The sequence below is a fragment of the Labrus mixtus genome, chromosome 3, assembly GCF_963584025.1.
Source record: "Labrus mixtus chromosome 3, fLabMix1.1, whole genome shotgun sequence".
Taxonomy (NCBI): domain Eukaryota; kingdom Metazoa; phylum Chordata; class Actinopteri; order Labriformes; family Labridae; genus Labrus; species Labrus mixtus.
Window position 1 is genome coordinate 23,759,185 of NC_083614.1, and position 26,398 is coordinate 23,785,582.

The 26,398-nt window shown below is 39.2% G+C and overlaps 2 protein-coding genes across 4 annotated transcripts in view; one reads left to right on the forward strand and one right to left on the reverse strand.

Moving 5' to 3' along the window:
- Positions 1-2,802: 2,802 nt before the first annotated feature.
- Positions 2,803-26,398, forward strand: part of LOC132967026 (gamma-interferon-inducible lysosomal thiol reductase-like) — a 68,618-nt gene continuing 45,022 nt past the window's right edge. The window contains exons 1-7 of one of the 2 annotated variants that reach the window (XM_061033948.1): positions 2,803-3,041; positions 4,485-4,673; positions 4,759-4,830; positions 4,915-5,004; positions 5,460-5,612; positions 6,474-6,542; positions 6,770-6,863. In XM_061033948.1, the coding sequence (XP_060889931.1) occupies positions 2,895-3,041; positions 4,485-4,673; positions 4,759-4,830; positions 4,915-5,004; positions 5,460-5,612; positions 6,474-6,542; positions 6,770-6,829 (780 nt within the window). In that variant the 5' untranslated portion in view covers positions 2,803-2,894 and the 3' untranslated portion in view covers positions 6,830-6,863. Of the gene's footprint in view, positions 3,042-4,484; positions 4,674-4,758; positions 4,831-4,914; positions 5,005-5,459; positions 5,613-6,473; positions 6,543-6,769; positions 6,927-26,398 lie in introns of those variants that run through there. The other variant, XM_061033938.1, reaches the window with a different exon arrangement.
- Positions 6,961-26,398, reverse strand: part of pde4cb (phosphodiesterase 4C, cAMP-specific b) — an 88,182-nt gene continuing 68,744 nt past the window's right edge. For both annotated transcript variants that reach the window (XM_061033928.1, XM_061033922.1), the window contains 14 exons: positions 25,261-25,452; positions 23,160-23,196; positions 22,725-22,798; positions 22,010-22,059; positions 21,603-21,715; positions 19,022-19,115; positions 15,304-15,476; positions 15,118-15,216; positions 14,761-14,925; positions 14,434-14,533; positions 13,914-14,068; positions 13,092-13,214; positions 12,255-12,437; positions 6,961-12,074 (listed from right to left, as the gene is read on the reverse strand). In XM_061033928.1, the coding sequence (XP_060889911.1) occupies positions 11,505-12,074; positions 12,255-12,437; positions 13,092-13,214; positions 13,914-14,068; positions 14,434-14,533; positions 14,761-14,925; positions 15,118-15,216; positions 15,304-15,476; positions 19,022-19,115; positions 21,603-21,715; positions 22,010-22,059; positions 22,725-22,798; positions 23,160-23,196; positions 25,261-25,452 (2,128 nt within the window). In that variant the 3' untranslated portion in view covers positions 6,961-11,504. The remainder of the gene's footprint in view (positions 12,075-12,254; positions 12,438-13,091; positions 13,215-13,913; positions 14,069-14,433; positions 14,534-14,760; positions 14,926-15,117; positions 15,217-15,303; positions 15,477-19,021; positions 19,116-21,602; positions 21,716-22,009; positions 22,060-22,724; positions 22,799-23,159; positions 23,197-25,260; positions 25,453-26,398) is intronic.

Below are 26,398 nucleotides of genomic sequence, written 5' to 3' on the forward strand. Positions count from 1 at the left end.
ACCTACTGTACAATGGCAGCCACAGTTATCACCGTGGCAGTAAATGTTTGTGAAGTCCAGGGCTTCATGAATGTTCTTGCCAGTGTGTACAACGAATCTTTTGGATGAAGGATTGAGGGTAGAAGACGTTTATCCAGAACGACTGGCACAGTGGCACCGGGAAGACAGTGTGTGATTGCATTCAAAAACTAACTTTTCTGGTTATGGAAACTTTCTATTAGAGATTAGTTTGAGTGAAATATATGGTAAATACTGCCGTGAGTTGACATTTTTGTTCACCGTTATTGACAAGTGTGTCTGGAAATGTGGAAATAAAGGGCAAGCCAACATTAATCTGTTTTGATCGCATGCTTTTGAAATGTAGGATTGTAAAGTAACGTGTCGATATCCAGGCCAAATCAAATGTTTGCTGCATACCGTTGTTGGAGGAGTCGGCTCATGGATGCTGGCAGATACAGCCTTGGAGTTGGTGATGAGCACCATCTTCGTGTTGGCGGCACACTCATTTCCAAAAAGCCAGGAAATGCTTACAAAAGGCAAACCTAAGAATAAAATGATCTTAATCAGAATTCTCTTTATTGCTAAGTGCACTTAACAGGAATTTATATATAAGGAATATGAGGAAGTACTAAGTCAGATGATGAATACTAAAATATATATATATATAAATATAATAAAACTAACAGAAAATATTTACAAAAAAAGAATAAAATGCATCTAATTATCTAATTTGTGTATACAGTAGTGACTGAAATGTACAAAGTATTCATCGTTGGATGTGGGAAGTGGTTCATGATCACAAACTGACGGTGTACAAACTGCAATGACAGTGATAGTCGAGAGAGCGAGGACATCATGTTCATGTTAAAACTTTAACAAAATGAATAAGCTTACATAAATGAAGCGTGGTTGATATGAAACAACTCTCGCATAACAGTTCACTGATGACTGATTAGTGTATTACTGCAAAAACTATTTCACCAGCCTTATAAACCAACCTGTCGTAAAAACGTTTGTCCTCATCCGACCCTGCCAAGTGTTGCATACCCATTCGGCTTCGTAGCTGTAGCACTTCCAGTAGGGTGTTGGAACTCGGTGATCTATTGACACAAGGCCTTATTCTTGTCCGAGTCTGCGATTAGCTCCGGGTTAGGGTTCTCTGCCCCAACGAGTGGAAAATAATCTCTGAATTACAGCGCTACAAGTTGCTACAGTAGCACACAAAATGTAACGTCGACCTTCTTACCGATTGGAAGGCATGGTCTGCTTTCTTTAATCTGGTATTTATTCATCTTTATTAGATAACCTTGCCATCAACTGTAAGAAAACCGGGGAAAAAAACTGTAAATACTCAACCACACTATTATTCTGAAAGTTGGTGTCATCTTGTGCATGAAGAAACTTATGTTAATTCTTAATTTTCAGTCATGGTGCACTCACTAGGTTGATCTATCAGTTTATTTCCCCCAATGACTAATCGACTGGTTGATCTGTGGGTGTTTGTAGCCGACCAATTTTCTTGGTTGAATGGAATAGTTGTGTTTTCTCACCTGATGCAGTCTTTGTTATGTTATGGACTTCCTTTAGGTACTGGCCAGCTTTGTTTTTTTTTTTTTTTTTGGTAATTTAGTACTGATGTCTTTAGATTTGAGGGGCACTGCCTTGCAAAAATGGTTTGGGTTACAACAGGCTCTGCATTGTTAGCTTCTAGTCAGACATTCACCAACATGGGGATATATTTACCTCCACAGTTCCCTCACATGTTGTCCAAATGGGTTTTCTGACCATTTGCTGTTGTTTAATGCTTCTTCTCAGTCTTTTAATTCAACATGTTGACAGTACCTGTTGTAACTCTTGAAAATGTAGACTTGATACTGGAGGTTTTTCTTGGTAGAGAATTAGTAATTTAAGCTTGTGCTTTGAATCTGCATCATCTGTTAGGGTGTCGATAATTTAATGTACCTACTCGTGCAATAAGAATAGTGCTTCTACAATTCACTTAGCAGCTTAGTATCTTCAGTTATGTTCATTGCAGTGGTGTCATTTTCAAACCTTTGCACATATTTATTCCAGCAAGGTCCAACAGAGTCAGTTTCAGTGTCGAGAGGTCACAGAGTAGCGGTGTTTCCTGCCATGCTCGCTCCTGTTGTCTTCTTTCTCTTCTCTTTCCTCCTCCGAAAAAAAAAACGTCGCTGTAATGGCCCTTTGAGTGACTGCCCTTTAATCCTCGTCGCAAGTGTAATGTTTCTGTATTTTACTGTACAGGAGGCGTAGTCCTAGTATTACCATGAACACGAAATGTTTCTGTGACATCACAATCAAGTCCAACTTCCCTGAACAAAATGCAGCACAGTTTAATCTACCGTAATATCCGAAATTACGCAGATTCTCACCTGGGGGTAGTTTGCGTTATAAAAAAAACTTTTGGATTTGTGTCATTGTTTTTAACTTAAGTGTATCGGTATCTTAGCCTACTATTTAATCTAGAATTAAAATATTTTTTCACAAGGATGTTTATTAGGCTATTGTCTTTTCCATCTCCAAAGAGAGATTGCGTAAAACCTTTTTATCATAGCAAGATGATTTAACATTCGTTTTTTGTTTTGTCTTCTGTATGACCTGACCATGTTATATGGCGCAAAGACTAAAAATGAATTTTAAAATCTCCCCAAACTAAGAACTGCTTTTTAAAAAGTTATCAACCTAGGACTTTTTGTGTACCCTCCCATTTGCGCAGTGAGTTTTTGAGTGTCCGAGTCCCGCTGAACGCAGCATCAGCAGTCAATTAGCCTACACCTGGCGTTAATCAGCTGACGGCGGGGCTGATTAGGCGGTTCTTAGGAGGAACATCTTCAGTCCTCTGCTCGGTGTCTGTGTGGAGTGTCCTCTTGTTGATGAACATGAAGCTCTCTGGACTTATTGCTGTGTTTTTACTCCTCTGTGTTGAACGGAGGAGCTCCGGGATGTCTCATCCTAAACCGTCCTGCAGTTACCCTCCGTCTCAGTGGTGTCGGTCCTTGGAGATAGCAATAGCCTGCAAGGTGAGTGGATGAACATATAGCTTAGACATTCATTTGCACTGATAGAGGAGTCTGTTATTTGTCTATCATCTGACATAAAGGGTCACAGCAGAGAACCCTCAAAATATTTACTTTAGCCTTATTAAATAATCTACAAAGTGTTATCAGATACTCATATTTAGTGTGATTAAACATGCAGGGGAAGGGAGTAAAATAATGAAATAAAAGCTTAATAAAGAGGACTTTTGTCCTTCTCTACAGTAGCCTATTTTTTCTTGGTAATAGGCCTATCTCAGCTGGATGTGTTTAGCCTAATTATAACTGCTTAAAGCAAGAGACGTTTTTACTCCTTTTTTTTCTCTCTCTCTCAACAAAGACAGAAAGAAGCAGCCTGATGGGTTATTTCTTTCCATTTTCTCCTACTTCCGTTTTTCGACAATTATATATTTGTTTATTCAAGCAGCCGTCTACTCTTTAATTGTCAATGCTAAAACACCAAAACTGTTTTATTGTAGGAATACATTTCTTCTTAAAATGATTTACAATATTCAAAACATATGAGGCTAATGAACACCATGAGATTAATATTATCATTCGTTGTCCTAAACTGGGGAAAAAAAGAGTTCAATGGAGTTCAAGGTCTGCAGCTCCGAGTTTAAATGAGAGTCATGCTCCTAAAATTGAGCACCAGTGGTTCTTCATGTGATGCTTAATTGGTTTATAAATGAGTGATAGCTGGAGGGAAAAACAGTAGTTTATTTTCCTTTGGATTTTGGCCTGAAGACGTTATCATGCTTTATTTGATTAAAATGAGCAAGATTTCAATTTAATTCTGCTTTTCTTCATAAACTAGGTATGCACAATGACTAAAACTCAAATTGAGACTACTTTTAAAAGATTATGTGTTATCACTGGAAAAATATCATGATGTGACACTGCCTGGGAAAAGGCAGGATATTCGATTTTAAAGCTGTTTGTCACATTCAATTTGCATTTCTCCTTTGGAGATTGCACACGGCCATATTGAGATTTTTGATCTTCAAGCAAAAATAAGAACCCCTTTTCTTTTTTTTTTAACTGTAAGGTTGATGTGTCAGAGAACATTTGTGTTAGTATGGTAAGATGATGTTTTATTTCATAAACTAGACTTTGGAATTCAGCAAACCTTTGGACAAGATCTGATCCACTCTTTACTTCAATAATATAAAAATGTGTAGTTGATGACATAGTTGAAAAAGTGTTAAACTTATGGGTATGACTTTTACTCAAAGAAGTTTGTGATAACAACACAAGTGGGTTTTATGTGGACTTTTGAAATCTTTCTTTTAAGATTCTAATTGATAACATTGTTTGATTAAATTCAAACAGTTAAAAGCAAAAAAAAAAAATCCTTTTAGTTTGATCTATTTTGATACATTCAAGGAAGAAAAAAAAGTTCCTTTGTTGTTTTTCTGTGTGGCGCAGGTTCAGAAGCAATGTATGGAGGTGAACGCTACCAGACCAAACCAATCTGTTCCTCCAGTGTCCATCACTCTGTACTATGAGAGTCTGTGTCCAGCATGCAGATCCTTCATCACACAGCAACTCTTCCCCACCTGGACCATGCTGCAGGACATAATGACCGTCACTCTGGTGCCCTATGGGAATGCAAAGGTACTCTCATTCTGTTCCTCCAAATCAAGATTGTTAGACTTCAGTCATGTAAGAAATCTGAGCAGTTGTGCGTTTTCTCCTGCAGGAGATCCAGTCTGCTAACTCTCCCTTCAGCTGTCAGCATGGGGAGCCTGAGTGCAGAGGAAACATGATTGAGGTTTGTCAGTTTTGTCTCCAGCACTCTGTCACATTTCAATCACGCATCCAAAAACACGGTTGAAACGATTGTTCTGATCCGCAGGCCTGCATCATCCACTTAACCAGTCACTCAGCATTTCAGATCATCAACTGCATGGAGTCATCTGCAGATGTTGTCAGTGCTGCCCGCCCTGTGAGTAACAACAAATATTAAAAACAGCCCCTGAAAATGACATAGTTTTGGCCTTAACTCCTTTTATCCCACTTTCATTTCTTTTTTTTTTGATTAATTCTGGTGTTTTAAGTTCACACGACAAGAACTGGAAGCACAATAAAGAACTTATTTAAAGTTTGTTCTAAATATTCCTAGCACAAGAGAGTAAATATTTGTCAGAATTATAAATTATGTTGTACTAAATTATTGTTTGCTTAATGTTTAATTTTATAATTCAAGTTTACAAACATTTTCTCAAAAGCTTGAAATTTATTGTGATTTAAAAAGAAAATGATACAGAATAAATATTTGTCAGATTTGAGTTTTTCCTTTATCCCAAGTGTTCTGAAAGTTGAACAAAAATTGTTCAATTCTTTTGTGAAAGGAATTGTCTGGAGGGACTAAAGCTGTAACTAACTGTTTTGTTGTGTCAGTGTGTGCAGCTGTACGCTCCCTCTGTCTCCTGGTCCAGTGTTAACTCGTGTGTGAAGGGACTCATGGGAAACCAGCTGATGCACGCCAACGCCGCCATGACCAGAGCTCTGAGTCCCCCACACACGCATGTCCCCTGGGTCACCTTCAACGGGGTAAAGCACTGATGACTTTAGGGTTTTAAGTATCAGGAATTTGTACATGCTGCTTCTTGTTTTTAAGGTAACCGGAAAAGTAAGTTGTATTAACTTGTCAAGGAAAAAAATCTAAAATGTTGTTTTTTGATTTATTTCGATCTTGTTTACAGCCAACTGCTGCATCCATTTTTGATTTAATGCAAACTAGTTACTGCCCCATCATCACTGCAGCTTCAGACAATTAAATACATATGAAATAAAGTACTCTTTGGTATCAGTATCACTTTCATGATACAACTGTTGGATATACCCACACTTAAGGTAGATGATTAAATGCAGTTTTACAAATTATTGAAGTAATAAAGTCCTTGAAATAAATTTTTTTTTAATTTTAATGTCCAACATCTCAAGTTACAACCTAAATAAGGGGCAAGCTGCAGAGAACAAATTACACCATCTGGTGTGACGCATATTACCTTTTACACAAGGCTTTGATTACTGCACACATTGTATAACAATGTATTATTTCTCAAATTGTGAGAATTTTTTTTTTTTTACGAGATACATTATCATAGACTACTTTACATCTTAAATATATTCACTTCTCTGGACCTTTTTGAGAGAGTGTAGGTTGACAGTGAAACAGCTGAGGAGTAAATATCCTCTGCTCAAAATGGAAATTAATTTCAAAGAATGATCTCGTTCATGGAATTAAAGTCCACTGAAAGTGGACTAGGATTCTTAGTGGCAGTACACGTTGTTACTAAACTGAAGAATAAAAATGGTGTTGCTCTACTTCTCTCTGTCTTCAGTTTAGATGTGGCTTTCTGACGGGATGCTGACTGTAACAGATTTATAGATCATGAACTTGTGTTTCAGGAATACTCTGAAGAGAATGAAGTTCAGGCGATGTCTTCACTTTTCCATCTGGTTTGCCAGCTCTACAAGGTTTGTTTATAAAAATGTCTTGACTGAAACTCTACTCTGGGATATTTTGTGTCAGTAATTGTAGAGTATACTTATTGGGGGACTTTGGAAATCTTAAAGATAATAGAGAAGTCTTAATTAAAGTTTAATCTGTTTCCTTTATCCATTACAATAATGATTCTAAACAGGAAGTGTGTTTCTTACTGTATTGGATGGTGCTGGGATGTGACTGTGTGTTGTGTTTGCAGGGAGTGAAGCCTCCAGTGTGCACAGGAGCCACGGTCAGACTGAACAGAGGCTTCTGCTGAAGACAAACAGAACTTTAAAATGTTTACTGTCTGCCGACTGTTACACACGTCATAAATGAAATCACACCTTCAAATATAACTAACTTGCTTTTCTGTAGGTTGTAGTTGATAAATTGTTTCAGGTTTTTCTGTTTGTATTTTGAAATTCATGTTTCATCACGCATCAAGCTCTTGATCGACACAATATCCATAGTTCAAACTTGTGTTTCGTAGAGTCTAATGTACACACACAAGAAAATCCAGTTTGATACTTGTCAATATAATTTATTGGCATTTTTCATTTAAAACACCCTGAACTCCCAAGACTCTTTTGGCTTTAAACGAGGAACAAAAATAAATTCATTTTCTTTGACAAAAACATTGGAGTGGCAGATGTATACATTCTTGTAATAAAGTTAACTTGATTTTTCGGCTCCAAAACATGAAATCAAAACATCCTATGTTACAGTACTTTGTCTCGACAGATGCTTTGAAGAATAAATATCTTTATAGAAGTTTGCACAACACAGAGCTGAGGAAACGAGACAGCATGAACATTAATGGAGGCAGAATCGGCACATCAGAAACGCAGCGTGAGCAGAGACTCTGCTGCTCATCAACACTGGTACTGATGTCCCCAAAGAGCCACTGTGCTGCTTTAACATGCTGATACCAAACTGAGAGCATTCTGAGCACTGAGATACAAAGTGAACACTGGAGCGAGAGAAGTAAACTGTTAACATTTTGTAGTATCAGTATTTGGAGTGTTGGTGTCTTTCATAAGTGAAAAAATAAATCCTTATTGCTTATGAATGATCCTGGCTGTGTTAAAATCAGAGGGAAGCACAGAACCACAGACTTTTTTTTCATATAAAGTTTCACTTTTGAATGAATGCGTTTCCTTTTTTAAATAAAAGTTGAGTCCTGATTTCTAAGTGGCTGGCTCTCTGATTTAGAGACATATTTGTCTCCAGGTCACAAAGATAACTGAACGATTCCAGCAAAGAACAGCAACTCTTCAGAACAAGATTAACAGTTTAAATTCTTCACATGCTGCAGTGTTCACTCCAAACTAAATCACATAAAACTGTGAATGTGCTGTTTTTAGGCATCTCAAGTAGTTTGTTAAAAAGATAAAAATTAAAGAGGGTTTGTTGTCGAGGCAACTTGAATTAAAAGGCCAGAAATCATGTATTATTTCCAGCTTTCATTGGGAATCTTGCCGTTACATTCATACTTTGCTTTTGTGCAGGTATAGTGTTTGGCCTGTGGATGGTGCTGGAGGAAAAGTGTTGGAATTACCAACACATTTAATCCAAATGCTCTACTCACCCTGCTGAGGTTTATGTGGCATTTACATCACGGAGCTTTGAGGGTTTTAGACCCTGAGAGCTACAGAAAGTGAAACAAAGTTTTTTAAATAAATTATTAGATTTTTCTTCAAAGCAACTCTTTGTTCTGTTAAATTAGCATAAAATATTAAATACATTTTTGGTTGGCATTTGACAAAACCAGACAAAGTATGAAAACTGGAAATGTATCGTTTTCTTACTTTTCCAGAGCTCTAGATGGATATTGTGAGTCCCAGCATGTTATAACAGCAGAATGGTCCTTTAACTATACACTCCAACCCCTGCCATCACATGTAAGACTGCTCATTAAAGCATACTAGCTGAGAGAATAAAATACTGAAGGACAAGTGTTTTCTACGACTACCTGACCAGGAAGTGCTTCATATCTCATGTAGTGGTTGTTGCTTCCTGGCCTCTCTACCTTTTGTGACGGCGACAAACACTGAACATGTACTTGGTACAGAAAGAGTCCTGAACTACACACATTCTGAAGTCTCAGCTATTTGTTTAGGAAAAGGATGAACAGATGATCTTAAGTCTCACAAAATCTAATAAATTGTCTTCTTAAATACTGTTTACATGTCTCATTAGTAAAAACTAACACTCTAAAGTCAGTGACTTTAATACAATCATAATGGTAAAATCTCTAGTGTAAAAATGTACAGCATCGTAGGCTGGCAGGTGTTTGTGTGTTTTCAACACTTGTGGCACACAGTTATCCCAGTCAAGCACTTTCTTTACAAATAAAACCTGATGGAAAACTCTTCAGTTCAAACTACAGCAGATTCATTTCTGTCACAAATGTTAGAAGCTGTAAACCACTTGGCAGGGTGGGCAGCTAACACAATGGTGATTTATTAGGTACTGTCTGAATATCGGGAAACAGCACATATTAAAAACTAAACAGGCTTTAACCCGTGGTAGAAGTTTAACTTTGGGTTTTAAAGTTCTAGTAGAAGTAGAAAGGAAACGATCAGGCTTAGACTGACATCAGGTTTTCCCAAAATTTACAAGCCAGTTAATAATCGCTGCTTCGCCATCTGCTTAATGTGTGTTTACAGACTCTGTGCTCGTGTAATCGAAGAAATGAAGAGTGGTAAATATCACATTCATTTGCTTGTGAGGCAGAGGTTAATACCCCGCATCGTCCCCATGGCTGAAATAATAAGTAAAGGCAGAAGTGCCAAAAGTTTTTGAAATGGTCACTTATATTAAGGCTTACAGTTAATAATGCATAATGAAGGACTTAGCTGCTTTGAGTGACAAGGTGCTGCTAGCAGTCTCTAAGGCTTTTCCTTAAATTATTTCAAATCACTGAACTTGACCTCTTAGGTATCAAGCCTCTAATCCAAATATGGTCAATTCTGACCCCTACCCCTCCGCAAAAAAAGCACGATTGCAGCAGCCAAAACTCTAGGCTTGAACCTAGTTATGTGTGACGTCACCTTGGCCACATTCACTTCTCTTACAGTCTGCTGGAGCCTGTGGGAAATACTAAGACGGCCCAATCAAAGGTTACATATTGTGATATCATTTGTTTTCTGAGTGTCTCCAAAGCTCATGAAAAGAACAAAAACCCACGATGAACTGATCATACTAACAAGCACTGTCTGTTTAGCTGCTTATTCCTCACTGCCATAGACCTTCATTGTTTGTTTTGAATTATCTAAATGAGCCTCAGTGGTGAAATGATCGATCCCATGCTGCAGTAAATAAAAACTCAACAAAGTATTGAGGTTTGCTAAAAGCTTAAAAGATCAACTTATTCACCTTTCTCTTTTTCTTTTCTTCTTTTTTAAAGAGGAAAATAAAACAAAGAGTATAATTGTTACATTAAAAATGTATTTCTAAGAAGAAACAAAGGGATTTGGGTCAGAAAGTCAAAGAGGAGGACTGACAGTATGAAGGAACTAACTAATGCATTGTGGGTCTTTTCATGAGATTTGCAGACACCAAGAAAAACACATAATAATACCAGCACTGTTCTTACTAAAGGATGCTTAAAGTGTGCTTTTAACCTACATTAACACTGCAGCCCAAAGCTTCTGTGTTGCTGCCAGACATCAATATATGGAATAATACTCTTATCTTTTTTCCCCACATTGTATGGATTTGTAGTTGAGGCAAAGCATCATACCTGGGACCACTTCATCAATACCAACTTTAAATGGTACACTAAGGGCTCTTCTTGTAATCTTATATGAGGGTCGAACATTTTGGTGCTGGTGCCTAATTATTGAGTTAGTTTGTGAAATTCTGGCCTGCCAGTTTCCTGCCCTGCCTTCTGGCTCCTCGTGTCTGATGTTGTGTGCGATCAGTAGGACTACAGTGGGTGAAGCCCTTTGTGTGACTGAATAGAAGAGCTGAAGGGCAAGAACGGTAAAGTGCTACTGCGGACCGGAGGCACCCTGATAAAAAAATGCTTTTCAAGCTTATAAACAGAGACAAGACCAGCAAATGTACAACAAATGAAGACCTAAAAACAATGACAACATTCAAATCATCTTAGGTAAAAAAATAAAATAAATCATACAGGAGGTTTCTTTTGGGTTTTCAACGTGTCGGACTGCAGTTCAGTCTTCATTGTTCAATCTCTGCGCTGCTACAAGCTGGTTTAAATATACATTATTTGATTGCTTCACTAGCCAGATTTTCAGTTAAAGGGTTTTCATTAAATGTAGAGACAGGTAGATCTCAGGTGTCTCTGGTTTGGAGGTAAATAAACAGGAAAGGCAGTTTAGGGTCGGGTCAGGTCAGGGGTACCCACTACATCCGTGCTACATTAGATTTATGTTTCTCTTCATACCCTGAGGTTAAGGCCCATCCATTTTCTCACGGCTCATATACGTCATGTATTTGGCAAAAAAACGATTCATCACTCACATCATTCTTCAACAAAAAAACAAATCATACTCACTTATTCCAATCAGAATCTGTACTTTCATAACCTTAATTAAAACAATGGTGCAAAATAATATCCAAGACCCAGTCAAACCATGGTGCTCCTCGCACTTCGCTGCACATGTCTGAACGTCATATGCTGTTATTTTGGAGGAAGACATTTCCTTCACCTCTCGTTCTCCCCAGTTTGAATGCAGCAGTGTTTGTCTGGGACGCTCCGAACTGAAGCTACAACAAAGCAGGACGGGACACAAAAGGCCGATCAGGCACCCAAAGAGAGGCAAAAGCGATTTGTCTTGTCAGAATAAAAAAATCAGAGAGGGTGTCTCCAGTGTAAAGGGACTGTAGTGATTATACAGACTTTTGTTGTTTAAGGCCTGCCCCACCCCATCTCACTACATCCAGCGCTCTTGTCTCTTGGGTGGGGCAGGTTGTGCTGGTTGTTACGTTCCCATACGTAGACAGGCCACCCCGTCGCCCTCCTGGCTCAGGTCTCTGTCCCTGTCGGCGCCCTCCTGTCCCGGGGAGGCAAGTGTCCTGTGGGGTTGGGGGCGTCGCACAGACATGGCAGCCAGGCTCAGGTTCCTAGATGGGTGAGGCGAGGGGGGGCGGTACCTGCTGCTGCTGCTGCGTGGGTCTGGCGACAAAGATGGGGAGGAGGAGTCTTGGTGCCGCTCCCCACCTGACTGGGATTCTTCATCTAGAGGGCTCTCCAGATCAGAATCTAGCTCCTCCTCATCCTCCTCTTCTTCCTCCAGAGTGAGTTCAAACTGGAACTTGTCCCCCGCTCCTCCTGAAGGGAGGGTCCCTCCTGCTCCCAAAGCAGAGTCTCCTCCTGGTCCTAGCCCAGCCTGGTGCTCATCAGGGCTGGATGGTGAGGGGCTGTGGGGGATCATGCTCTGGTACCACTCCCTGTTATCCTCCAGCGTGTCCAGAATGTCCTGAGCGTCAGGGTGCACCAAGTCTGCCCAAGTCTCCCAAAGAGGGTGGACGATGTAGTCGATGAAACCAACCTGGGTATAGGCATAACATTAATTAATTCATAAACATATATAACTTAAATTCAAACGCAAACAGATGAGGAAAGCTGGAACATGTCTTTGCTTTATGTTTTCAAATAATAAATCCTTCAACATGTGTTACTCTGAGTTAAATGTATTTGCCCTATCATTCCCGTTGTCAGCAGATGTTACCTGGTTCTTCTCTATAGAGGCGTTGTGTTTGTCACACATGGGGCTGATCTCCATGCCCTTGTCCCGCTCTCGGTCTCCCTGGGTGAAGAACTCCACCATGATGCGGTCTGTCCACTTCCTGTAAAGCTCCAGTGGTTTGGTTGGGTTGCTCAGGTCGGCACAGTGGACCATGTTCTGCAGAACCTGCAGGAGAAATGTTAAGTTACAGGAGCCAGTAGCCTAGCGTCTCATGCGTGCACCCCATGTACAGAGGCTATAATCCTCCAAGAGGGTAGCCCGTGTTCAAGTCCGACCTGTGGCTCCTTTCCCGCATGTCATTCTCTACTCTCTCTCCCTCCTCTATTTCTGACTCTATCTACCATCCTGTCTCTAAATTAAGGCATAAAGATCCAAAAAATGTAAACCTTTAAAAGAAATGTTAAGTTTCTCTGATGACAAATGTTGCATGTTTTCTTTTCCAGATGGTCCCTGTTTTTTTTATAAACCCACCACCAATAAATCTGAAAAAGTTTCAGGGATGTAACAGCAATACTTATGTTAAATTTGCCCTGATTTTGCAATCACCACAAAACATACGGAGGATGAAATAGTACCGTAGTAATCCAGCAGGTGGCAGCACTGTGTCACCAGCTTCATGGCTGAACAAAATATATATGGAGAAATGCTGCTGCCAATACCTGAGATCTGATGTTATTTACAGCTCACTCTGAGCAAATCTTTTTGAACAAATTAAAGTTTCTCTCTTTGAAAATAGTTTAATATTCATATCTATATAATGTGCGCCGTTATTTAATGTGTATTTTTGTGATATTCAGTGTCATTAGGAGGAGTTCTCACCTGGATGCGGTCAGAATAATTGTCCAGCAGCAGGACTCCCAGACTAGTCACCTTCTTGGTCTCCACCATTGTCTTCATGTCTGCCAAGAAGTTCATGTGTTTGGACATATCGGTGGCAAGCACCTAATGAAGACAAAAACCACAAAAACAGGTCATTGCAACAACCGTGGCCTACAACAACACCTTTGTTTATCTGGAGGAAGGGCAGGAGGCAGAAATCTTAAGGATTAAATGATGATGATGTTGTGCAGAGTCTCTTCAAAAGGAGGTGAGAACTGCCCACCTAATTCTATGTTTATCAATGATTACAATTGTATTTTTCCTGGGTTATTTAGTGTCTTTCTTTAAAACCCATACAAAGTAAAACGATTCCAACAAGCTACAAGAGTAACACATGAACATGGGATTAAGCCTGGTTTGGTGGGATATTTGCATATTGGGAGGCAAACCCTGGCATTTAAATAGCTAAAGCCCCTCAAAAAAATAGATTGGAATAGAATGTAGGGTCTGTCGTATTGTAAGACTTGAATCTATTGTCAGTGTGTAGGTTGCACGATCTGAAGTTCTTCTCAATGTAGAAATTGAAATTTGAAGAAAGTACTTGCAGATCCAGCAGATAGGGAAGAAGAGCTGTCTGACATCTACATGGCCTGAGTCAGACTTGATGTTATTCCAGCAACCTACTTAAAGTACTCTGTGACCATCAACATAAAGCTTCTGTAGCAGCTGTACATAAACTTTACAAACTGTCAAGGGCCAGTCCAGGTAGAGAACGGCTGCGGAGGAAATCAATATTGAATGTGAAAGATGTAGCAGTCTCACCATGTCAATCACCATCTTGCGTATGGAGTCTTTCTGCTTCTTGCTCAGGTTTTCAAAGATGTCACAGTTGTCTTCTTGGAGCAGCTTGAAGCCAACTGCGAGGTGATGATTTTCCAGCACCGAGGCATCATTGTACATAAGAGCTAGCTCAGAACCTTCAGTGATGTAAGTTGAAGTTGTTGAATAACATTTATCAGAACAAACAAAATGTTTCTTACTGTAATTAAATGTTCTGAATCAGTGCTGACTGAAGCCCAGTCTTAATAAGAGCCAGTGCCGTTACACATAGCCTGGAAGCCTGTGGCTACAAATATTAATAATACAAATTAAAATAATATAAATACAAGTTGACCTTTTTACACAAAGTTCTCTTTCCATAATCTGAAACAACAGTTTTAAATATGTGTTTATGTGTTTATGGTTTTCTGTATTTTAAGTGGTCTCAGGCAATAAGGGGAATCGTTCTCTTCTGTGTATTAATTATTGTTGTGGTTTTGTACAGAGACGGAGAGAAACCTACTTGTGTTGATCAGAAACTGGTTGGTGACTCCTGGGTGGTCAACATCATGGATCGCACTAGCAAACAGAGCAGCCATGATCTCCAGATCTGTGAACACCGCCTGGGGTCAAGCAAAGCACAGAACAAAAATGTAAATTTTTATACAAACATACTGACATTAAACTGTTGTTTTGACCTTTTTTTTTCCACACACAAACTTCAGTGTCCTCCTGTCTACTGATGGAACTGTGGTCCGTATGTTGATAAACTGCATCCCAAAGTCGATGAAAAACAGAATTAACAAAGACATCATGAGGTAGAATAACAACATCGTCTGCCTCAGTTCACCTCTAAAGCAGGGGTGGATAGGAGGACGTGAGTGGACTGCACCACATCGGCAGCATGAATGTTGTTGTGGTAAGCTACATCAGCATGGTAGTGGTCCTCCAAGGTCATCATGAAGGTGATGAAGGTGTCAGTGGGGATCTTAAAGGTTTTCAGAAGGTCTCGCTCCTGGCAAGGGAGAGGAAGGAGGAAGTAAAGAGTCAGAGTCACAGTAACCCTGAATTACAGTCTCTATTCTGTGTTGGTGGTCAATGTGTGAACTTTAAATTGGCTGTGATTTCGTTACAGCATAATCCCTGTATTTCTTTAAATTAGATCTTTTGTGAGGTGAGCATAGTATGAGCTGAAGGATTTACCCACCTGGAAGACGGAGTACATGACAACCGTCAGAGGGCGGTTTCCAGAAAATTCAGCTATCTTGAATATATCCAGACCCCAACGGTTAATGTTCTCGACCTCCTGGAGAAGTGAACAGGTTATCTATGAGACACAGTGAGTCTATGTTTGTGTGTTTTTCTGTCTGTGAGCATTTCTGCGTGGACAAACCTTGGCAAGCATGCTTTCCTGTGACGTGCTGACTCCAAAGCGAGGGATGCAGGTAGACGCTAAGCCGGGGCTTTGTGTTACTTTTTTCACCCCACTGATCTGTGACATCGGCCTCTTTTTCTTCTCCTTCTCCTTAGAAGGTGGAGACAGGATCTCCACGTCATGTTGTTTCTCTGTGCAAACATCGAAGCATACTGTTTAATAATATGTATTTCTTTGTAAAATTGCAAGACACTTCTTCCCCACTGTCATATTTACCTACCGACTCCAACTCAAACACAGAAAGTTATGACCTGTTATAGAAGTCTCTTAAAGAGGTGCAGGGTTTCTGCACACATGTCTTAGGGAAGAGAACATTCAATAAGACTTCTTCAAGTGCACAAAAAGTTGTTACACTCAATGAAGCAGTTTTTTGTTGGTAGAAAAAGAGAAGAAGCACCAGGAAATGGAAATGACTTTGCAGAATATGTTTTGAACAGGCATTGCCTCACATGTCTTAACCCACTGACCTTTCTGAAAGCATTACAATCTTGGCATTAAGCTGTTTTTCTTCCACACAGCACGAGAAAAAAAAACCCAGATTGAACAATTAAAACTAATCCCAGAAGACCTCTCTTCTCTTTTCTCACATAGACCAGCTAGACTGCCAAGGGGACCATAGTTTGTTTCTGGTCTGCACTCTCAACTCCTACTTTATTTACTAGCTGACTACTAGCCATGTGATAAGTGTAGCATTTTGCATCCAACCTAGTTTATTCTGCTAAACTACCATTGTGCTCTCATCATTATTATATTTTGCACTAACTGTTAATTATTTAATGTCTGTTTTTGATCATTTTAAATTTTAAATTTTAATTCATTTACGGTATTTTTAAATATTTTTTTTGGGCTAATATATATGTACGGGAGGGGGGCATCGGTTTTGTGGTTAATTTGTAACAAATGTTTCATGTCATCTTTGTAACCTGCTACTGGATGCTTTGAATTTCCCTCGGGATCAATAAAGTATCTATCTATCTATCTATCTATCTATTATTATTATTATTATTATTGATCAAAGCAATCAGCAAGCGCAAACAATTGCTGCAGCAAGTACCTCTGAGAACACTGAAAACATTTAAACTTGTGACAACAGCACCTGATACAAACTCTACTCCTAACATCACATCTATTTCTAATACTTCATGTCACAGTGGTTACTACTACCACTGCTCTACTATTTTCACTAAAACTGCCACAAGCATAATCCATCGTCACCTAATAGTTACAACTACTCTGACTAGTGCCGACTTGTCTTGTAGTTAGTCGTGCAGCATGTGAACACGTGTGCATTAGTTACAGTACGTAGTTCAAAGGAAGTGTGTGATGAAAGCAAGCCAGCCTTCAACAAAGCATAGAGACATTAGGGAGGGCAGTCTGGATACACTTACAAGCTATTAATGAGCAGCTTGACTCATTTCAAACCGACTGACACAGCTGATCTGTCAGTCTACATGAACATCATTTCAGCTGAGGTCAGGCAAAAATTAAATCCCCGTAAACAGATCATTCAGATCTCTTCTACCAAACATACTGTCATTTTACCTTCATTTTACACAAATGTTGAGTTCAATTTGTCATTTTCAAAATATTAACATGTGTCTTATTTTAGTTAAAAATGTGTTTTTTCAACGCATACTGAGAGTCTGTAATAATGACATCGTCAAAAACAGGACTTTACTTTGCTCCAGTATTTTACTGTTGCTCACAATCAGTTTAAAAAACTCATTTATATGCGTCTCTTTTTGAAGGAGTATACAAAGTACGACAATGTCATCAACATGTCAAATAGAATAATATATAGATTGAAATGAAAGCAATATGTTTTGAATGTTTACATTACATAGTATTCACTGTATTTAGACCAGAGTTAGTGGGTCACTGACACAGATATATTCATGTAAAATCAGTACACCTGCACAACATTACTCTATTTTCAGACCAAAACATGGTGACCATAAATGTGATACATGGCAGCAGGAGCAGAATAACAGTAGTAGAAAGCTAAGGATGATGGGTAAATCTGCCTTACAGAAGCTCAGCCTTGCCTTCAGCTTGATGACAAAGCGCTTCTTGTGTTTTTCCAAATGTAGGTATGATAAGGTTTCATCACGACTACAGGTTGGAGATTCTTTTTAACCCAGAAAGAAGCTTGACATCCTTTAAGCAGAAACACAGAGATCACCAAAGCAAGGTCTCCAACACCAGAATCACCAGAATCTCCATATCATTTGTTGACACAAAGGTGCTGTTTAAGAAGACACGGTAGTGATGAAAATGACTCATCCTCATTTGAACAAAACTAGACAATAATGAGCCCATTAGCAATCAAAGACAGCCTGTTTCCAAATATCATCCTCCTGGCAGGCAGGATTTACTGACAAATATCCCGATCAGAGCCACGATGCGAGCCCACGACAGCATAAAGATGCAGAGCGACCTGAGTGACAGCATCACACGAGGCGCTGTCTGGTCCCTCTCACCTCTCTCACAATGCCTCCTCTTCCTCACACCCACAACCATCGTGTTCATTTCCAAATGCAGCCGGCTTTAATGCTGAGGCACTCATAGCAAAACAGCATCCGACTGACAGCTCCATCCTCGTTCGGCTGGACCTCCATCCTGCCGGCAGGGCTGTTGAATACTGAGCCTCCTATTGATGCAACATGCCGTCTAATAAAATTGCACCCTGTTGCTACGACAACGCCACACAATGTGTCAGGGAATGCTGTCTGTCGGCGCGCCTCCTTCTCCTTTAAGGAAGGAGAAATCTCACGTTCTCTGTTCATTCTTATTAACAAGCAGATCTCCTCTCCGGTTAAAACATGCTGTTTTTATATTTTCCGTCAAAACTCTGCCTTATACTCCTTCTTCCCTGTACAATTTCTCCTTCCAAGAAATGTTGAAATCCCTCTTGGATTCCTGATACGTCTCCCCTCTGTTGTTTCCTCAAAACCCTTTGCTCCACTCCCTTTTTAAATGTAATGTTTTTTATGTGTTTAACATCTCCTGAAGTCACCCCCCCCCCCCCAAATGTATTTCATTCTTTCCCTCTAATTTTGACTTAACAAGAAAATGAATTGAAAAGCCTCTTTTGCCTCTTTGTGTGTAAAGCACTTTGAATTGCTCTTTGTATGAATGGTTCTCTACCGTCACGGTTTTTATGCTCATCTCTTAAAACAGACGGTAAAACCATCAATAAAGCTAAGTCATGCAAATGCACAATTAAGTTCCTTTTAGTCAGATGAGCAGGCAGCACAAAAACATAGGCCTCACTGGCATGTTTACTTCATTTTGTTTAATTCACAAAGTGAACATCATATTTTTATAAACTGAGTAATTTCGATGAGATGACTCAAAATAGTATTTTGATTGTTCAAATACAAAAACATCACCAAAAACTGCTGATTCTATAATTTCAGAAGTTATATAAAAGCACTCCAGTATAATTTTAGAGTTGACTGAACATTATATGATTTATAAATATACCATTTCTACAAGGTTTTAGTAAAACACTGACTCACTTGTAGCTAATTGGACCTTGTAAACTTGCGACCGATTCAGTTCCCATAAAAACACAAGTTAAAGGAATTTTTATTAACAAGGATTTAACTAACCAACAGCAGCTCTCCCTCCCACAGAGACATTTCATTTGTTTCATACTGGTATTATAACTCACCTAGGAAGGTGTTTGCGATGAACTCTGACACCTGATTTCCTGAGCGGCTTGTCTCTGATAGCTGGGTCAGCTCACGGTTTAGCATTCTCTTAAACTGTGAAGACACAACAAAACCAGACACAAAAAGGTGGTTAGTCCAGGTTAATAGCTGAAAACATGTACATAGATTAATATGATATAGAATAGAACTCTCAAAGTCCCTGAGTTCCTCCTGTCCCTCTTTTCTCCTTGAATGAGAAATGATTTTTCATTTAACTCCTTTCATGAACTGCCTGAACACACTCCTAGAGGATATGATGTTTACCATATATTATGATTCACATGTGACACTGTTTCATTCATAACATTTTGTTACCTGATGAGAAAAATATATAAGTGATGTTTCAGTGATAAGTACATATTCTAAGAGTATACATACATTTATTTTTTTGGACTTGGGAAGATAAATGTACAGAATTAGACAACATATCAGGTTATTGGAACAATAATAATAATAAAAATAATAATAATAAATCATGCAAATTAGCAGGGATATGGATTACTCTGTGATAAGACATGATGCAACGTTAATGTTCATTACCTTAATCAACAATGAAAACAATAGTGAGTTGCAGCCTTAGTGTAAGATTAGGGGCAGAGAAAGGTGTCATTCAAGCAAATTAATTTAGTTCCCCCTCTCAAAAATCCACTGAGTTTTGTTTTGTATAATGTTAAGTACATCACACAACATCCCCAAAGGATGTCTGTCTGAAAACACAGTGGGAAATCTGAAAAACACTAGTTATACATTTTTTAAATAAGATTTATGAGAACAGAAGTGTTCAGTATTTTTTCCTTAAGTTTTATTGCAGCAGTAGCTTCCACACTGATTATGTAACATATTTGGCATGTGGTGGCTGAGGGAGGGGATGTGGATTGGAGAGTGATGCTGCAGTGTTTATGTTGCTACTATATGACAAAAAACATTCATGAATTAAGATCCTTTAACTAAGATGTATCTGTTTATCATTCGGCTTCCTTCTTCTGTAGCTTCTGATTCCTCATGTTTTCCTCAGTCTCTGCAAACTACTCTCACATACTCACATGAATTCACACATTTACATTTTCAAACGATATTTAACATATTTGTTCTGCTGCAAACCAACAAACAATGCTAAAATGTCATTAAATAATTAATAACAGAATGTCCTGCTAACATGCATGACTTTTTAAAAAATCAATTTGTTTTGCATACACACATATACATGCATACGCGAACACACTCTCGATATTCAGCCCGTTTGGGGATCCAGTACTGATTTGGATCTAATGGGCAGGGTCTCACTCAGCGTTAAGCCCTCTGCAAAGCTTACACTGCTGCCCATCAGATTCCCCTGTAAACAAGGCAAGAATCTTTCTACATGGCTCACCTGTGTGAGTCTCCAGCAAAGACTATCGAGGAAAGCCGACGCATGCATGTCAAACTGCGCACGCTGATGTCAGAGGTTGCTTAAATCCAAAACCACAAGCAGATAAGTTTGCTTGTTTAGTAAATAGTTGTAATCTTCACATTCATTTCTGCTCCACGCGCAGCAGAGTCGCTTTGAACATGAGAAAGAAGTCCGTTTGGAAATGAATGTTCCCATAGTCCCTTGTCCTGTGGTGGAGGTGAGGTGGGGGTTTGGGGGTCAGAAGGAAAGGGTAGGGTGTTGTGAGATGGGCGAAACTGGGGATGTGGTCGACCATCAGGGTAGAGACGGTGTGACTGCAGTCGCTCATCCAACTACTGTCACACACTCTCAATGAGACATGTATAGAGAGAGCGGGAGGCTGTGAGGAACCCCCCTCCCCCTGCCTGCACACAGTCCCCCCTTCTCTAACCAATAAGATTCGTCCTGCTTTGGGGGCTGGGTGGAGAAGAGAAATCTGAATGGGAGTTGGAGGCAGAAAAAATGTAGCCGCCAGGTGGTGTGGAAAAGCAGGAAGGAGAAGAGTGTGGAGATGCTGATTATCTGATTCAGGGGAGGGATAGCCCATTCATGATGCCTGGAGTGTCTGACAATGTGTTCCAGTGCAGCTGTATGTGTTATAACCCCTGAATTTACCTTCATATGTCACTTACATTTAGTGATAACAAATATAAACAAGACAAAACTTAGCTTCTTTTTTCTTGAGGTATATTTGATATATGTTTTTAGCCACTTATATGCACTATATGAGTGGCTAACTGTGATACACCAGCAACACTTTCTATACCCGTACAAACAGAAAGTTTGAAGGCACTTTCACTGATCCATTCAGGTTTGCTAAGAAGTAGACTTGAAGGATATGAGAAAAAAAGCAGCTTTTTTCCAACACTTAATTGGCACAAGTTAATCTAAGGGTAGCTGATAGCTAGCTTGAGCTTCACTTAACTGCATCAAAATGATGTGGACAGCCTTGCCATTATTTATAGGAACCAGTCCAATGGGTACAATGTAAAAGCAATGCTTTAAATTCTGACTTTAGCAAAGTGGTAATTATGTTCTAATGTAATATTGCGATAACAATGAAATTGTGCTGCCCTACTGAGAACTTTGAAGTTAAGGTATTGTCAACCCACCTTATTGGATGCCATTTCGCCAACAGAGTGTCTTGTTTGCAGCGTCTCCAGCTGGTCCAGACACCAGTCAAGTTCCTCCAATGTCTCCACTGCCAGCTTCTGGCAGGGCTCCTCTGAATGGTCAAACGCAAGCATGTTACAGGTCAGTCAATAAAAAGGAAATTGTCTGTATCCACATTTTTGTAAAGGGAAACAGAGTGGGGATATTGCAATTTTAAATATATGTTTTCTTGGCACAATTAAATACATGTTTATAAGCTTTTCTTGTTGGGAGTCTCAGTCAAACCTAAAGCAGGGGTTGTAACGGAAATTAGCTTTATTTAGAATAGTTGCTTAGAACAGTACAACAGTAACTCTATTTACAGTGCCGTACGTGCTACAAACCTCACAGATATATTAACACTGACCTGTAAGACATGGCTTACACATGGGTGGCTGGGTGCTGGTTGTAGGCCGCCTGAAACGAGGAACAGATGCAGTGTTAGTGAAATAAGAAAATGACAAGCAGCTATGTGTACGTTCCAACAAACCCAGAGTTCACTCACTACCAAGGATTCAGTCGTTGCAACAGCTCAGATAGTTCCAATGTCAGAGTCATTTATAACTTAAATCTTACACCTAGTATGGTGTAGGCTTTAGTTATCATAATGCTTGGTCATATTTTACACACATTTTCGTTTCTGTGTGTTGATTAACAGGATTTTTTTTCTCTCCATTAGTGCATGTCCATAGGATCATGTTTGTGCATGTGTATATTTCAGCCTATGTGTGTGTTGCATGACTCATTAACAGAGTGTAAAAAACAGAATTTCCCCTTGCAAGGATCAATAAAGTAAGATCGTCTTCTTCTGTTTGTCTATTCAGAGACAAACAGGTACGAGAGGCAACCCTAAAATGACCAATGCTTTTTTCATTGGTCACATGAAGTCAAAATGTCGTGTCTTAGGTCGGTTTGGATGTTACATTCTTCTAGTTAAGATGTTCCTTACGTTACCGTGGTCAACCAAACAAAAACACAACTTAGGTTAAACGTTGGGTTTCAATGTAGGGTTTAGTGTAACTTAATGCAGAACTTAAACATAGCTTGTGCAACAGGCCACTGGGATTTTTTCACGTTCTTACTTGTTTCCCACTCGGTCTTGGAGATGTGTCAGAGCAGCAAAGTTAGTCCTTACTGTTCGTAGACTGGCAAGAACCTTAAAGAAAAGAGAGAAACCAGGAGTGAGGACGGCACGTGTAATTCCACCAATTATTTGACTTTTCTTTTTACAGCCTTGTAAGCCAGATTGTCTTAGAATGACCTATAGCCGAGAATATTCCAATTTGAATTACCTCCATATAAACACAGTAAAGAAACACAGATGTTTTTCAAACTTGCTTGCTAAACCACATTTATCCTTTGCTATCAGTTTACAACTGTCACCAAATCAGTGCTGTCATAGAGCCACTTGGTTAGAATACTGTATTTAAATTTTGACTTGTCAAGTTTTATGAAAGTGGTCAGTGACTACAGGAAACTCCGGGTCTTACAAAACCAGAAAAACATATGCTACAAACCTGTGCGAAAGGAGTCACGATCATGTCTTCTCCATGTCTACAAAATACGACAACAAAAAAACACAAAAAAAAACAACAGAAACAAACATCCAGTGAATAAGCCAGATATACCACTCGATTGCATCAAATTAATGAAGAGAAGCACACAAATAATGACAAATAAGGTTGGGACGACACAAGGACGATAGAAAGGTTAGAGTTCCCTATGAGCAATAGTTACTCTCAAAAATCACACGAGTCACAAGCAGGGGAAAGGACATATTTTTAGTTCAACAAATATTACTTAGAGGCAAAGATGAAAAATCAAGTTTGACTTCAGTTGGTAAAGCTGTGAAACTAAAAACTTAATATGCACTTAAGTAAGACTGATAGTGTAGTACATATAACCATTGAAGTTTTATCAAACTAATCAGATAAACCTGCATGAAGTGATGTTACAAACTTAAAAACATTTTGAGCTAATTATTTTAGTTTATAAAAAATGAGCTACAATCATTCGTTCTATATTTTACATCATATTTCAATTATCAAAGCTGTTGCTTTCAACAACTAGTCGACATGAAGCTGCACAGTTTGATGAGAACGTTGTTCTAAAGCATTTAGCAGCTTAAATGTCCGGCTCTACAGAGATGATGAAGCTAAAGGGAAAGTGAATATTGACATTAACTTTATTACCTGATGGTGTCTGTCTGTGTTTCTTTGAGGGTAAAACCACTCTTACAGTAGGTGTGCATCCAAGATAAATATTTGTAGAAGTTGAAATGTGCAGGTGACAAGAGATGCTCGTGCATTAGGTGGTGAGGAAGCCAATATTTGAGAAGGCATGCATGCCATTAACAGTTTGATTTTTTCTAATCTATATTGACTGTGAAAAGTACAGACTCAGTCATGCCAGCATATCCCTGACCAGCAATATAAATTATGACATATTAAGTGCAGGATTTGGAAAAACCTGAGCTATTATTTCTGTTCACCGTTTCCTGAATTTGAGGGTTTAATAACAAAAAACCCTTTTAATTTTATTGTATTTTTTTAACATACTGGAAAATACATAGCATAGCCTCATGTGGGTGAATACAGATCACCATCTATCAAATCTTCTGTGACTGTCTCAGAAAACTCAATATATTTATTCAACTTCAGGTTGAGTTCAGGGAAAGCTGATGTTTAAAGTGGAATTGTGAGTGGTAGTGCGGGGTGTAGGGGGGGAAATTGGGTGGTAGTGGTGGTGGGGATGATGGTGGTGGGAGGGTGAGTTGGGGGGGGGGGGGGGGGGGGGGGGGGGTTAGTGATGTTGACTTCTGGCAACATGTCACAGCCCAAAGAGGCAGGCAGAAAATGACAGCAGTCTTCACATTTTGTCTCACCGGGGCTGCCAATTGACTTCCCAATGCTTCAATCCTTCCTCCCTTCAAAACAAAGGAGCGACAGCTATTGGTGGTTGAGACTGCTAGCTGCACACAGAAACCTTTGGCTGCACAAACAGGCAAGAACTGGATCAAAAGCTAGTTCTGAGCTAAGACTACAGCTCTGACTTGACTTGTATTTCCTTCACTTGACTGCTCTTCTTGTTAACAGAAAAACATGATCTCTGCCACCAAAAACATCTGCAAAGCCAAATGCGAAAAAAATGTTCAATGTTTTGAGTATCAAAGAGTAAAGTATAGTTTCACATAAAAACATTTGTATAATACATTTATGTTTTCCCTGGTAACTGTTCTGTAAATAAAGTGCACTAGATGTATTCTATTTTTAAGGTTGATTCCATTATTTAATTATTATACTATTTTTCACCGCTGATGTACATCACTGAGTGACTTGTAAAATCCAGAGATTGAATTTCTTTGTATCAAGCACCTAGTCTGTTGTTAAATGAAAAATTAAATAAACAACTTTTAATATTCATATTTAAAGCTTAATAAGTTGTGAAGTTAATTGGCTTGTTCAAGCCTTCATTAATCCACTGTTGTAATTTAGGTTGTAGTGGTTTCTTCTGGATTCAGACCCATAGATTTCCTCTAAATCTAGCTAAGCAGCTCCACCATGCAAGAAGCATGATGTTAGGCTACAGGTCATAGGAGAGTATCTTTGAAATACTCACAGGTCGCTGGCAGTGGACGAGTTGCGTGACATGGTTTTGGGTGAAAGGTCGAAGTCTGAGTCGGAGCGGTAGAGGAAGGACTCGCGGCGTTGACTGTGAGGGAAGTTGGCCTGAAGAACCAGACCAGAACCGGGGCTAGTCTGAGAGTCCAGTGGACTGCGACCCACTGACAAGCCATTCTCCACATCAAAACTGCGAAGAGAGAGAGAATAAATACATGAAAAGACTGTTAATGTTTACTTCATGATTCTTTAAACTGCATTGTTTCAGGTAGTCAGGTGACAGCCTAGCAGCTACTACTACTACTACCTTTTTAAGCAGTGCCATGACCAATGACAAACTCCTAATAACTAACACTAAATGTACATGATAAATCGGGGGTACACATAACAACCACAATAGTACAAACCCTGTGACCCCCACATACTGTGAGCTGTATTTTAACACATGGAGTAAGAAAAGAAATAGCTGAGATAAAGATAAGACAAGGCTGAGATAAGCTAAACGATAAAGTCTCTGCAGAGTGTCTGAAGATGTACGTGAAATATGCAGAAGGCAGCATGTCCCATTACCAGATGATATTCCAAATACAGTAGCATGTTTTATTGCAAGAAATGATCATAGACAACGACAAAAGAAAGTGACAGCAGGTTTATTTATTCCTGTTTTCAGTATGTAAAAATCAACCCATTCATGAAAATAAAGAAACAAAGTGTATCTGATGCTGTTTGAGGGATATAAACATTTTCCCCTCACAGTGAACGTCTTTTTGAAACAGTCTACCTGGTGATGACTTGCTTTTTCGCAAACGCACTCACACACATATTTCCCTCTGCTATCTCTGTATGACGTCAGCACTGACTTCATGTGAGGTACGTCAGAAGAGCTGCTTGTCCATACAGCCCCCCGCAACTCTCTCATTTTTACCCACCTCCAAGCCTCTTCACTGATAAGACACCCCCATTACTAAACTAAATTATTTATGTCTGTGAGCATCAATTTAAAAAATAAAAATTTTGTGTGATTAAAATGAAATCTTTGGTATTTTCATGAAAAATCTGCCTTTCAGTCCATCTCCTGTAAGCACACAGTATAACAGCCCATCTCAGTTCTTATTGATCCACTTGGGGTTGAGAAT